Source organism: Odontesthes bonariensis, chromosome 1, assembly GCF_027942865.1.
Source record: "Odontesthes bonariensis isolate fOdoBon6 chromosome 1, fOdoBon6.hap1, whole genome shotgun sequence".
Lineage (NCBI taxonomy): Eukaryota > Metazoa > Chordata > Actinopteri > Atheriniformes > Atherinopsidae > Odontesthes > Odontesthes bonariensis.
In genome coordinates, this window is record NC_134506.1 from 12,439,675 (window position 1) to 12,454,921 (window position 15,247).

A 15,247-nucleotide genomic window follows, 5' to 3' on the forward strand; every position below is an offset into this window, starting at 1 on the left:
GTCCTTTCACTCAGCTTGTCACTCAGCTTAACAAATTTTGTTAAGTTATTGGTCCCGATGATTTACAACTTTTAACACTTCAGAGTACCTGTAGTGATTTTTTGTTTGGCTTGTATTCCATTTCGAGTTCAGAGCTATCAAACAACAGCTGGCTCTGATACACTCTTTTAGTCTTGTTTGTGTTATTTATGTTGGAATGGCATTAGCTGGACGTGTCGTTGTTCAAGGTTGTGCTGATTAAAGATGACCAAAATGTCAGAACCGACATCAGCAAGTAATGCTTTAACCTTAGCGCTCCATGCATCACGACATGATTCGACCAGTGAAAGTCACTAGCATACATAGTCGCAAAGACAATCAAAGACAACGCTTGGCAGACGTCTGCCTAGATAAAACTGTTCAAATCAAAGCAATGCATGTTGTATAATAAACAAAACCGACATTTTTTTTTATTTTTGGCTAAGCAGCAAAACATTTCTGAAATGCTCTCAATAGATCCATCCCCATATGGAGGGGATCAAACTTTAATGCCAACCTGAAATTAATATGGAAACTGCTCCAAAGTCCTCACTAGTCAGCTAAACTTGACGGATTACCTTTGTCATAATAATGAGACAGGCTTGTGTCCAGTAGAGTTGAGTTTCAACAACAACAGAGCATCCATCCAAAGTATGCAGTTTAGTCATCTCAGCCTGCAGAGCCCAGAGATGAATGAAAACCAGAACAGAAAGAGAAAACTACAATAGAGTGAAACCTGACACCGTGGCAAACAGTACCGCTGTTGATTTGGTTTGGTTCTGAATGATAGATTTATTCATACAAAAACAATCTGTGGAAAACGTGTGTATGCCTGTGCGTTCTGGCATTTGAAAGTGATAGAGCCGAGCTTTTTTTCTGCCAGAGATGTGTCGGATCACATCTCAAGCGCGGCCCTATTCTTAGCCTGTAGCTAGTCACCCGACTGGAAAAGACTCACTGCAGGGAGAGAGTGGGTTTAGTTTATCTTTGATGCAGTCCCAAGAGCTACAAGACATCACCCTCACATGTTAAGATGCTTAACAGTGCAGCTCATGCCTTGTGGTGGCAATGATCCAGATGCCTTTGGAGATCCACTAAAGCCGACTTTGACATTTTAGATGATAAGGAGACGCACACACTCTCAGATCCTGTAATAGACACTTAGAGATAGTCCTCAGAGGCCAGACATGATGTAGTGCTTCAAACCACCAGCTATTGAGACATATTTAACCCTGTGAGACCCCCCACTCCTGGTTCTACTCTGTGCCTCTTTGCTCTCATACAATCAACTATCTGCTCTCTAAACTTAGTCCATAGGGAACCGGAGCTTCTCAATGCTTAGATTATAAATTTAAAGGTACCTCACATATATTTAAATACACTAAGGTTATTTCATGATTGGTAACAGCTGTCCTCAAACAAAACATTGGGCCTCATGCAAGAACCGTTGGTACGCACAGATTTGTTCTTAAATCGTCCGTACGACTGATTTAAGAGAATTTGCGCATTCACCAATCTTTTCGTATTTTACGTTTTTTTTCGGGTACGAACAGAATTTACGAGTGATCCAGAGCTGTTGTAGGAGTTTCGTAAAATAGTCCGCTGTTGTTCCAATCAATTGACTCATGGATTGTATATTTAATTACTTTGAAGCAAACATAAATAAATATATACATTATACCCCATAATGATGCTGACATTATTCTGTTTGACTTAAATGATGCACTAATTGAAGGTTCATTTGAATCTGTATATAACAAGGTCAATGGGAAGCGTAACCAGCGGCTGACTTGTTACTTTTGGATGCCTTAGCGCGTCAGGCTCTTGGAAGAGACCGTGTAGATATCCATGTGGAGACAGACGAATGGCTGACATCGCGATTAAGATTGCTAAGGACTGTGCTGCTGCAAATATGCAGCTTGCTAGAGGCACAACTCCAGAGAGAAACACACCGATCAAACCCGTCCAGGTCCTCACCACTCTTGGATTTTTGGCCACTGGAACCTTTCAGAGGGAGATTGGAGACAGATCGGGGGTGTCCCAGTCCTCTGTGAATCGTGCGCTCCCCTTGGTCATCAAAACTCTCATCAGTTTATCCCCCATGGTACATCAAATTCCCATACACCGCTGTCCAACAAGTACAAATTAAGAGGGACTTTCATGCCGTGGCTGGACTGCCAATCATAATTGGAGCACACATATACGCATCAAAGCACCCGTGCCGTCGTGGAGCGCACTGAGCTGAAGGCCAGGTGGGTGTGTCTCGATACAGCGGGGGGAAAACAGCACTATAGCTTAGAGAAGGCATGCCAGATTTGCACAATATTGCCATGAACGAGGGTCTCCACCTGAACCAGCCCAGGCAGACCAGAAGCTGTGGTGCCAGAAGACCCCCCTCATGGACCACCCCATCAAAGAGCCATCATGATGAGGCAACAACTGATTGCACGGCTTTAGTTGCAGTCATCGAGTTCCTGCCCATGGCGAGACGTTTTTTTTTTTTTTTTTTAAGCTATTTTCATATTAAACTTTTTTTTTTTTTTTTTTTTTTCGGTGACATTACGAACTACAGGTAACATTGAATAAACAAATTGGTTCCCATTTCTTGGCTTTAGCAGGTCCCGTAATTCCACTGCTGACACTGCTAAAAATGACAGATTTTCCTTTTTGGATCTCTGAAAGCAGAACTTCAATCTCAGAGCCCGTAAAGTTGTTCTTTTTGCGCCCTGATGCCATTTTCATGACTCAGCACTCAACTTTTCCTGGCACAGGAGCGAGGAAGCACAGCATTATATGGTATCATTTTGGGCGTGGAGTATGCAAATTTACTATCCTCGTGCACGTGCCCCCTAAATACGCACAGGTGGGATTCATCATTTACGCAGGTCGTTTACACATTATTTCCGAAGTTAAGAGCGCTTGTTGAATCTGACGTGGTGTGTTCGTACGAGACCTTCTTACGAAAAAAGTGAGAGAAATTTAGAATAAAAATATGAAAATGTTCTTGCATGAGGCCCAATCTTCCCTTCTGCAAAGCTCACTTTCTCTAAATCAGAGAATGGTTGTTGACTGATAAATACCTGATGTTCAGCAACTAAAAACTTCTCATCTGCTGTAGTTCAGGCTCTTAACGTCATTAAGAATGATTGCAGGGTCATTTACTGGCCCCTACCAGTGTTAGAATAGCACATTTTGCTCTGGATCTGACCCAATGCACACATTTACAAAGAGCTTTGAAGAGTTAAACTGTACGTAAACATTAACATGCAGTAATTTAAAGGGATTACAGTTGGACGGTTGTAGCAGATTTGCATATTAATGACATCATTTGATCCAAATGATTAAGTTGAGTTAGGGAGTGAGTTTATTTTTACATGAAAAACTGAGATTTTAGCCCTTGAGTAATTAAATGGCAATGCAGGGATTCATGTTTACACATAGAAGTTGTACATCACAGCATTTCACAGCAATAAGGTTTTTATTTATTTATATTGGTATACAACTGTATGATATAGCAGTGTTTTACGATCACAAAGGCAGGGCCTTAAGGCCAAAACACACTCATGCTGAACGAGGAGCGTCAAAACAGACGCTTCTGTTATTCTCTGTTCATGCCACCGTATCCTGGCAGCGGGACGCTGCATGACAGCTCCATATGACGTGCCACCCTTCTTTTTCAAGTGTCACTGCTCCTGAAAAGACACATTTTTCCTCTATAGTAGATCATAGTAAGTTTAGGCTTTTTGTAGTCAGAAAACAGTAATATATGGTATCCTACCAACTATGTAGGTTGTTGTCTTTCAAGACATGACGTCACAGATCAAAACGTTCATTTTTCATCTTATTAATCAAATACTGACAACTTGGATTTGGAACTTCGCCTCAGTCCACAATATGTGTGGTCAGATCGCAAGCTTCCGATTGGTGCTGGTGGTGCTGCACTTTACAGGTGTCGTGTTCTGGCCTTTAGTTTGTACTTTACTGTTGGAAGGGATGAATAATGTTGCTGGTATGATGATAAAGCAAAGGTTTGTGGCTCCTTAGATTTGAGTGCATTCTTCAGCATCTTCTTTTCTTTGCCATATTTGTCAGTGACATATTATCTACAACTTAGAAGAATATTAGATCATTGATGGATAATTTCTTTGCCACCTGTCAATTTTCACTATAGTAATGCACGTTGAGCTCACATAAAGTGCTGTACCTTAGCTTAAGGCCTTTTTGAGTGCCGAGATGAGCGAACCTTTGATTTAAGAAGAACTAAGCTTGCATTACTTTAAGCGACCAGCTGTGAAAGTGGAGTTTGAGGCCTGTGGTGAAAATAGACTCATGAGTGTGTGTGTTTAAAGCTTTAAGTAACTACTACTGTCTGGGAATGCTGAGGCCATGTGCCGGACAGACAGTCAGCTGGCCGGTGTGTTGGTCTGTCAGTTCATCCTTTTTACGCTATGATATGTGATGTAATGAGATGAGATGATGGATACCAGAGAAATGATGTCTTCGTCCAGGCTTGGATGATGTCATTGTGATTTGACTTTTTTTCTCTTTTGCGTTCAATTCTCTACCAAACGTCATGTTGTGCTAATCAACATCCATCAATTTATCAGTCTGTATTCCAAACCTGATCATGTTAAACCAACTGACAGAGGAGGCAAGTCCATGCTTTGCCTCAACGATCTTTCTTTTTATATTACGCATGACACATAGTAAATGCAAGTATTTGAAATGTGCATTCACAGTTTCTAATGTATTTCTACTCGTGCAGTCAGCCCTATGGACAGCTTTTAGCTACATATTCCAGCTAAGAAAACTTTAAAGACCCCATTATACCCTCTCTACCCAGCCCTGAGCAAAACAAAGTCAATCAGGTGGTGAACGTATATAGTTGAGCACATAAAGAGGCTTCCTGAGTTGATTCAGCATATAAAGGCCTATTTCCACACCACTATAAATGCAGAAGAATGTTTTGGCTGCACCCATCATAATTTTTGATTAAGAATGAAAGTGCTCTGGCCTGTTTTGTTATTTAAACGAATTACAAATATCTTGTGTAGTACTAAGCTGGTGTAGAGATATTAAAAATGTCTCTATTTTCTTTTAACATCCTTTTTACACGATCTACATCTTCATCAAAATTTGAAAAGAGAGCAGAATAGCTGACAATCAACGACGAGGAAAGTCAGATTACTAAGGAGTTGGTTTGTACCAAAATGGACCTGAAGATATATCTGTTTCTTTCAGCAAGTGACCAGAATCACGACTCTAAAGGTCTGACTTTCAGACATTTGGGGACAGCATCTGTCCATTTATGGTTTTAGACAGGTTATCATTTGTTTAGAAGCTTTGATTGCACTTAAAGTAACATAATGAGATGTCATCAACACAAGCTTCACTTGAACTGTATATTTTCTGCTCCTCTGAAGATTGGAATCTTTGTGTAAAGTTAAAGTTCCACGTTTAACGCAGCATATTGTTTAAATTCAAAGATGTGATTTTCTTATAGTTCCTTCTGCTAAAATGTGAGACTACGCTGACTCGTATCTGTGCAAAGTTTGTCACTACTGAGGAGATTTCACATCTGTCTCCGATGCTCTCCCCCAAGTTGTGAGAGTCCAAAGTTCACTGTGCAAGTGAGAACTGAAATGTCACTTCACCAACACAAAGGTTTGCATTAGCAGACTGAAAATTCAAAGCAGTCTTCATGCAGACTGCTCTTTGGCTGGCAAAGCTAGCATGGCCTAGCCTTGTTTTTAACATTAACATAGCAGACTATCTTGTTGTGGAACTTCATGAATATTGCCATTTTACAGTTTGTGCTAATAAATCTAATTTGGCGGTTTACTGTCGGGGGTGCTCAGGGACACAATTCTAGCGCTTTGCCTTTTATTTTCCCCTTGAAATGAAGAAGTTGTTTCAGTCATGCTGTGAAAACATTCTCCTTACTCTGCTTCCTTTTTGTTTAAAAATCTGGTGTGGACGGAGAAGAGTAGGTTTGCTATGCGGGGCCACATCTCTCCAGAGGTAGACCACTGTTACTGTCGGTACAAAACAAACCGACTCTTTGTGTGTTATACTGCTTCAGAGCTCATGAAGTCAAACAAACTGTACGGAAACGGTCTGTGCTGGCAGATGTTTGGTCAAGGTATGAACTCAATGTGTAAAACGATGACGCATTTATGAAAACAGACCAACAAACCAATTTTTATATTGGACAGTGTTTCCCATACATTGAGGAAACTATGGCGGCCCGCCATAGTTTCCGAATCCCAATCGTTTGAAACACAGCGATTTTTTTTTTTTTTTTTTTTTTTTTTTTTTTTTTTTTTTGAAACACAGCGATTTCCTCGAAAACCAACCAATATGACTATACAACAGGTGAATTAGTAATTAAACATGTCCTAAAGTGTGCAATGTCAGAGTTTTGAAGTTTAGTGGCAAAAAAGGTTTATGTGTTTAGTCGCTGTCGGGGCGATTGACACACGTTATAGATTAGTGGGTGCGCGTGCATAAAGATCAGCTGTAATCATCGTGATTTCGTTGACAAACATATTTTTTTGACCTATTTATATTCTGAGAAATAATGTGAAATTTGAGCAATGACGAGTACACTAGTATGTTGTCCGGTATGTTGCTTAAAAAAATAGTAAGCTCAATAGTTTCTGTTTAAAATAAGGTGTTTCATCCGTCCCGCATGTGTGGTTCAACCGTCCCGACTAGGCGGAGCGGGGTGAAGTTGGTTTTATATTCGACATTCGCCTATTTTCCAGCTTTGTAATTGTAATAGCGTCACGAAAACCGCACCAATTAGCCTCAGGATGGTATTAATATTTACAGAAAACTAAGACTAACATACCACAGGCTTTATCAACTCACCAAAGTAAGCCTGAAAGATCAGAGTAACCGCGCCGAATATACTTCTAAGTGAACTACGGCAGCCGGAGCACTTAGGGACCGTCGCAAAAGTGCAACGCCTTTTTTTGTTCTCACTGGATATTCAACCAATGAACACCAAACCACTTCGGGTGGGTTTGTGAACTCACTATAAAGCTTTCACAGTCTTTTAGTTTCCAGAAAAATCATTTTAGGTAGAACATTTACTCAGTGTGCATAGTTAATTCCATTTTAGATTTTTATTTTGTAATAGCTCTCTTGTTTTTAAAGATATCAACACCAAACCACTTCTGATGTGTTCCTGAACTCATTGTGTACTTCCCACACCCTTTGTTATCAAGGAAAACCTTTTCAAGTTTCTCAAAAAGGCATAAGTCCTCACTGTATATGATCCATTCATATTTTTCATGAAGTTTAGTTTTAACCTGTAAATATTTTCTATTACAATTGTTATCATTGGGTTTTAATGACAAGATGAGGTTTCCTCATAAGCCCACAAGGGTTTCTGACATCTCCAGCACACATTCCTTTTTTTTAATTTGTTGTGTTTTATTGTGTATTTTTTGTTATATTTGAATGAATGTGTGCAAATCAATCAAATAAAATAAAATCTGCAGTCGCACAAATTTACGCCGCACAAATTCACGCCGCGTGAATTTACCCCCCCCCCATAGTTTCCAAAAATTCTGTGGGAAACACTGTTGGATGTGCAGATACTTTGCAAAATTGATGAAATACTAGAAGGTTTTTTTTTTGTGGCCATGCTGATGAAGAAACATACAGCTTTAACCCACCATGTATTGAGGCTGAGACACAAAGTAATAGCTGGAGCTGGTGGGAAAGTCTTTTGAAGTGATGATGGCGCAGGATGAAAAGTCAGTGGGTCACCAGTATTTCTTACAACTTATCCCTTGTTGATCATAAATGTCGGAGCCAAATGTCATGGACATCCAGCCATCTGTTTCAAAGACCTTCAACTGTATGATGATGCACAAAGTGACCACTCTTGACTAACTGCCTTACAGACATAAGCATTACTTGAACCCTGTCAAGTGTAGCCTGCCATTGAATATTTGCTGTGTTCCAAACATGCAGATACTTGAATGCTTTTTTTTAAAGATATAAATTAGTCTGTAAAATAAGCATTGTTTGACTGCAAACTGTCAACAGTTTGATGGAGACAAGCCATTTACCTTTAGAAGTTAATGGACATTTACTCCAAAGGGAAATACAAGATGACTCATACTCATTGTTTTGCATACCAACATTGTGTCAACTTAATGCCTTTGCTTACTGTTTCTCCCTCACAGGCGCTGAACAAGAAGGAGCACAGAGGCTGCGACAGCCCAGACGCTGACGGCTCGTACGTCCTCACCCCCAGCACCGAAGAGAAATACAAGAAGATTAATGAGGAGTTTGACAACATGATGAAGAGTCATAAAATTGTAAGTGCAGTCATGATTTATTGTGAGTTGACATTAGCTCTTGTTATTTTTCACATTGATACAGATGGGTGACTCCAAATGAAGTTTTGTTGGGGTTTTGCGTTATATGAATAAAACTAAATTGAATTGAACAGGTTCTACAAAGCTCTTTACAATCTTTTTTACCTACTACAGTCACACACTGATGAGCATATCAGGCGTAATGGGAGGGTTAAATGTCTCACCATGGAAATTGAAATGCGGAGCTTCTCATTTGAGGACAATCAGTACATTAAGTGTGGCCAAAAGGAAGTCTGTTCCACAGATCTCCAGCTTGCTTAAGCTTTGCTTAATTTGAACCAGTAACACACCGGTTATTCCAGATGGTGATCATTTGTCCGATCTATTTCAAGCTTTGAAAAAAACGTGCACAAAGTTGGAGACAAAACGCAAATTGCTAATTACCGTTTCACATATTATATACTGATATAGACTGAGCTCATGTTGTGTCCTTTCATCACTTTCACTGTAGCCCACAGGTCAACCCCAGCAGCACTTTGCGCATGTAGCACCAGGCAGCATGACCTACTGTGCTGGTGCAGGAGGAGGAGGAGGTGGAGGGACGTCTCAGGCTTTAGCTGCAGCCACAGCAGTCCTGGCTGACAGCGGGATCCTCTCCTCGCATCACGCACATCCCCACAGAAACATAAGCTCCACACAAAGACCTCCCAGCACTGGAAATGCAGGTGTGTGTGTGTGTGTGTGTACTTTATGTGTGTGTTCCTACTACTCTACAAGTTTCATCCAGAGGGTGATGGCGCTTAGTCATGGATGTACAGATATATGTTCACACGGGCCTTAAAATCATTGAAATAGTAGCAAATGTGCAAGTAAGGCACATAAATTAGACAGGACTGAACAAAGTGGCGTTCAATTAAAAAAACGATATATTTATAATCAGCGTGTGGTGTGTAAGTATTTGTTGTCTCTTAATCAGCGTGTGGTGTGTAAGTATTTGTTGTCTCTTAATCACCGTGTGGTGTGTAAGTATTTGTCTCTTTGTGACACGTTTTCCATTTTAGTTTGAGAAAGAATGTAACATGTAAAACAAACGATAAAACGATATAAAAAAAGTGTTTTAATAAAGAAATTCTGTGAGGAAAGCAAAAATTACAACCAACGTGTGTGTGTGTGTGTGTGTGTGTGTGTGTGTGTGTGTGTGTGTGTGTGTGTGTGTGTGTGTGTGTGTGTGTCTGTGTGTGTGTGTGCGTATCCTCAGGTGGCCTGCAGGGCAGTTCTGATCTGGCTCTGCAAAATGGATCTGGAGCAGCTGGTGTGTATCTTATAAACTTGCTCTGACACATACAGTTCATACACACAGACCTTGGGCTTCACGTGATCCCTTAAAACAAATCCACGGCATCTTGTGACTCCTTGTGAGCAGCTGCTTGTGTCTGCTGATGGTGATCATATTTACTTTTGCATTATTTTATATTGAAAGGCATTAAAAGTTTTCAAAAGAAAAAAATATAAGCTGTGTTTTCATCATCTCTTCTGGTTCTTATGTTGTTAATAAGCTCACAGTGCCTCCATTTTATTTTACTTGATCAGTTTAGAAGGCACTGGTGTACAATGGGAGCTCTGTCAATGTTTTCTTCTTGATTTTGGAGGTTTTTACTGAACTATGTGAGGTTTTGTGTTGGCTTCTTGCAAGATCTTGAGTTACCTTGTATTATTGGACAGTAAAAGGCCATGTGGAGGCCAGTGCAGGGATCTGTGTTCTTCCAGGTGTCTGGGTGCACCTCACTTTCTTTCTTCTAGTTTCGGTTAACTGTATTTGTTCATACTCTTTGGTCTGCAACCCGTGCATCAAACTGTCCTGGAAGAATTTAACCTTTTGTCAGCTTTGGGCTCTCCCTCCCAGAAACACTGCCATTATATAATGTCTCGAGAGGGAAAAGATCAATTATTCATTTTCATCTCTTGTATAATACATAGCTGCACTTTCTCCATTCTGCCGTCAGATGTCTGTGGTGGACAGGTTGATTTAATGGATCCAATACATAACATGTTTTCAAGACCTTTTTTGAAATATTCAACCCTTTTCACATTCCTGTTTGGTGCATGGTTGATTTTTACAAACAGCACCACTCAACAGTCAATGGGCTGTATGGGATTTCTTAACCATCGCTTCTGAAACGTCCATGTATTTCCATATTTCTGTTTGCAGTGAATGGATTTGTGGGTTCCACTGGTGGAAGCAGCTTGGCAAAGCTTGTACCACCAAAAACTCCTTCTTCTCTCCCGCCTCATGGGAACAGCCTGGTCCCAAGTAACCGCAAGACCGACCTCCGAGTTGTCATCCCTCAGTCCAAAGGAATGATGCTGGTATGTGTCTTGGTGGTTTTTCATGTTTATGGGCTTAAAAAAAAACTCCTTGTTTTATACATTTGCAAATGAAGTCATACTCAAAACTGCTTGTATTGAAAATCATAAAAACAAGACCATGAATAAAACCACAAGAATAATTTTAGCCTTTGGCCTACTTATGTGTACTTTAAGTATTATTAAAAATAAAGTAGTGCCTTTCAGTTTGGGAGACATTAGGCTACTGGTACAGACTGATGAAATTTCTTGTAAGCTGCCAAGTCATATCCTTTGTCAGAAAGGGGGTGAAAATCAGGTTTAGACACAATACCAACAGAGGTCAAATAAGCAAAAAATACCTTGTACTCACAAGTCACATCTCAAAATGTATTCAAATACGTCCTTCAATTTTTTACTAAAGGTTCTAATGGTTAGAGGCATAAAATCCAGCAGAGTTCCTGTTTGATTAACTGACTGAAGCCTGCAGGAGTTTTCAGATTTCACTTTTAGCAGCTGTGTTTGGTCATTAAAGTTATTGATCTGCCCCTCTGTCCCATATCATGTTTTAACATGACGTTACCATAAACCTAAAATTGAACCCTGGAGATTTAACTTTTTGTTTTTTTTCAGGGGGGTTTTGCACTTTGCAGTGATCCAATAACTGTGTCTGTTTTCTTTTATATACAAAATGTGAAAGTCAGATGTTTTGGGAAAAAAAAAAACAACACAAACATGAGTGTAGCTTTAAAGTCTACCGGGGCGGTCATTAACATCAGTGAGGTATTATGTGACTACTTTTCTGATGGAGAAGTGAGAAAAGAAACTACACCCATCAGATCTCACACGATGATTCACAGCGCTGTGAATCATCAGGATTTCTCATCATTCTGTTCTTTTTAAAAACAATCATTAATGATCACTGAGTGACAAATAATGTTTTCAAGTAAATGCATGACTGTGTAAAATGAGTGGTTCCCAACCCTCTTTTTCTTTGTAAGAATAAAAAGATGGCTGGAACAGTGGATTGTTTGACTGTATAAAATCAGGGAGGGAAAGAGAGCAAGCTTATCTCTGCCTGGATATTTCATGTCTTTGAAGGCGAGGCTGGAAATGTGGTCTGTCGCCGTGATTCCTTTGATAAAGGGGGGTGAAGATGCACGTACAATTCCAACAGTCTTTTGACGTTTTCCCAACTCTGGCCTGCAGTTAAGTTCACTGAAAAGTAAAGATAGTCTTTGCACTGTATGATATTTCATCCAGAACCCTGCATCTGATAGTTCTCATTGTAGAGAGTGAATGTGTTCTCTTTCTGTGGCGTTTTAAACTAATCGTTTAGCTCTTTAGCTACAATTGTAAATGTCCTCTTTCAAGAATTCTTTTTTCCCCCCTAAAGTTCCATAAAAATGAATAAGAACGTGTCCACGTGTCGACCACTTACCTCTGTGTGTAACAGCACTGTTTGATGTTCACACGGACTTATGATAATCGAGTAAATATGTTGTCATTTGATCCAACGTATGCAAATCTGATTTTCAGAACTTCTGTGCAGTGAATATCACACGCTCCTCGTGATCCTCGTTGCCCCTTTTAGGTTGGTGTGGACCCCAACTTGAGAACCAGTGTTAAGTTAGTGTTAAATTCCCACTTGAATGGGTTTACACTGGTGGGAACTGCTGAACTGTCCCCACCCTGTTTAGAACTGCAGAAGAATATTGGGGCTGCTCACATTATAGCGGTTTCTGTTTGTTTCATGCCGGTATAAGATGTCGCGTGGTGGTCTGACAGCAGCTACTCCGTTGGATCATTTTGAAAACTGCCTTTCACCTCCCCCTCAGACTGTCCATGCTCATGCGTTTTACACCATCCAGCCCAGAACAACTTATATACAGAGCTGAGCAGGTCTTCCTGCCTCCAGCCTCATAACAATGTTAGAAGCAGCTTCAATGATTTATTTCTTTTATTTGTTGTTAACAGATGTACCTCAGACCACACGGGGAGTAGCAGAGGGTCATAATCTCCAAAGATTTACATCGGGATACCTTTGATAACGTGTTAATTTCATACACATAGTGTTTTTTATTTAACCCTCTGTTTGTGTGTGTGGGTTCAGCGGTGAATGACATCGTGTGGGATGATGTCATTGCTGACATTATCAGGCTGGAACGCCAGCGGCTCAGAGAGCAACAACACAAAACTTTTAAGAGCTGTGTGATACGTGTTGAGTTAAAGAGACAGCCACACATGAAGTGTTATTACCCAACTTTTTCTAGCCTAATTTAACACAATGCCTATGACTTCTTATGACTCAGTGCCTATTTATACTCTGTGTTATACACACTGTTTTGTAAATCAGCACTTCATGATGAAATTTCCAACCAGTGAAAAAGGATAACACCTTGAACCAAGTATTTGAGGGACTAAGTTGCTTTTGAATGATTAGACAATTATAAATATATATTTATTACAGAACCAATTCATAACTTAAGCAACCTGTTTTTTGTCTAAACTAAAGTCATTTGGGAGCTTGGACTTCTGTTGAACAAAACTTTTTCTGAAAAGGATTTCAAAAGCCAAAAAAGTTCAGAGCTCAGAGGTTTGAGACATTCTGGGAAACACAAAGATGAAAATAAGTAAAGAATAAGCAAATAAGTTAAATTATTATTTTTTTTAAAAACACGTTTATTTGAGGCTTTAGTTTTCCTTGAATGGAAGCAATTCGCACACGCCGTAAAAGAGCCACACTCTTAAAAGAGTCTATACTGACATCGTGTGGTTGAAACGGGGCATCGTAAATGATAATCCAGCTAGTTTCAACAGTAACTACACATCAGAGCAATAAACAAAGACATGTGTTGTTTTTTTAATTCAATGACTGCACCTTTTTTTTTTCATTTAATTTTCAGAGTAACCAGAGGCAAAGCAGCAGTCAGTCCAGTCAACCTCTGTCCACACCAGTGGTCTCCATCACAACACCCAGCCTGCCTCAGCAGAGTCTGGTCTACTGCAGCATCAGCTCTGCCTACAACAATGGTACGTGGTTGTTTTCATGAATATGCCAGAATATGTGAAGTTTTTTTATTTTATTTGATAGATGGGGCAACACTGTTGTTTATGTTCTGTTCATTTACAAATAACTGAAAAAGACAAAGAAAAAAGATCAACCTAATACATGCTGTATATTAATAGTGTGTGTAATTTGTATATTTCCCATTGAAACTTGCTGTGCTGTGAAATTAGATGTCTCAGACACTCAAGCTATGTTGCTGTTTATGGAGGAAAAATCTTTGGACATTAATAAAATCCAGCCTTTTGAGTTCAATGGAAAAGTGCTTTGTTGGCTTTTGGCACCTTGTCTAACAACTTTGCCGTAATTGTGTGTTTTTTTTTTATCGGCTCTGGCTCAGATCGGCATTGATAGAAATACACCTGGTGAACACGCAAATTTTGTAACCAAAAGAGCTGCACTCAGGGCTACGAGGGGGGGCGAGAGAAACAAATTTACCAACCATCAGGGGGAGGCTCAGATACTTGACAGCAAGAACTTGCTGATAAAAGGAGACGAAAGGGATTTAACTGTCAAGCTCACAAAGTAAAAAAGTTTTTCAAAAACATCTTTGAAGTATTTTTGAGGTGGAAGCAGGAAAAACAAATGCCCTCCAACAAAGATCAGCTGAAAATCGTTATCTGTACAGAGCAGAGAACCTCTCCACATATGGTTATTACTTACGCCCACAAGGATTCAATCTGTTTTGAAAAAAAAGAAGAAATAAGCCTTCTGAATGCAATTAACTGCTGGCACCTGTGTCCTCACTTTTCATGCAGTCCGTACTTTGATGTTTGTCTTTTCATCGTAGTATATCCATTCTATTTGTTTTGGTTTCTACTGTACTTCTGCACAAATAACCTACAATTAGAACATATATATATTATTTCTAAAACATGACTGATATTGCTCAGGGGTGAATTTGATGATGCTTTGTACTGTATGATAAAAAGAGGGTTTTAATACTATGACATTTGAGTGTCCTCACATACCTCGTCTCACTCTGTGAGCCATCACAGGCTCTCACACAGCTTTCACTTTAACTAACTCATCAAATTACCAAAAGTTAAACGGTTTCAGGTGGCTTGGCAGCTCATAATGGGAGTGTTGGCAACTATTCATGGAAGCGTCTCAGACTGATAATGAAGGTGTAATAGGGAAAGGCCTCAGTGTATTGGTCTAAAGCTTTCTGAGAGCTGCCATGTAACGTGTCGTCTCTCTTTGTCAGAATACTCCCTGAATAGTGCTGAAATGTCAGGCTTCAGCTCCACCCCAGGCCCCTCTCTGGGCTCCATGGGAGCATGGGAGCAGCACCAGCTGAGCTCCTTAGGGTGAGTTACTCGACACAGTTAACCTTTCTTTCTTCATGTATCTGTCTTTAATCTTTACTTTGAGGTGCAGTGAGGGTGGAGTAATATGTAGACGAGAGGAGGAAAACTCTGGAGAGTTAATGAATTTTTCAAGCTGTTTCTTGGTGAAGAAGAGAGTGGATCGTGACCTTAGT

At 39.9% G+C, this 15,247-nt stretch overlaps 1 protein-coding gene across 3 annotated transcripts in view; it reads left to right on the forward strand.

The window, feature by feature from the left end:
* Window positions 1-15,247, forward strand: part of LOC142387520 (myocyte-specific enhancer factor 2A-like) — a 56,313-nt gene that overhangs the window by 37,572 nt on the left and 3,494 nt on the right. For all 3 annotated transcript variants that reach the window (XM_075472648.1, XM_075472652.1, XM_075472657.1), the window contains 6 exons: window positions 8,220-8,354; window positions 8,866-9,079; window positions 9,613-9,666; window positions 10,564-10,721; window positions 13,604-13,730; window positions 14,972-15,074. In XM_075472648.1, coding sequence (XP_075328763.1) covers window positions 8,220-8,354; window positions 8,866-9,079; window positions 9,613-9,666; window positions 10,564-10,721; window positions 13,604-13,730; window positions 14,972-15,074 — 791 coding nt within the window. The remainder of the gene's footprint in view (window positions 1-8,219; window positions 8,355-8,865; window positions 9,080-9,612; window positions 9,667-10,563; window positions 10,722-13,603; window positions 13,731-14,971; window positions 15,075-15,247) is intronic.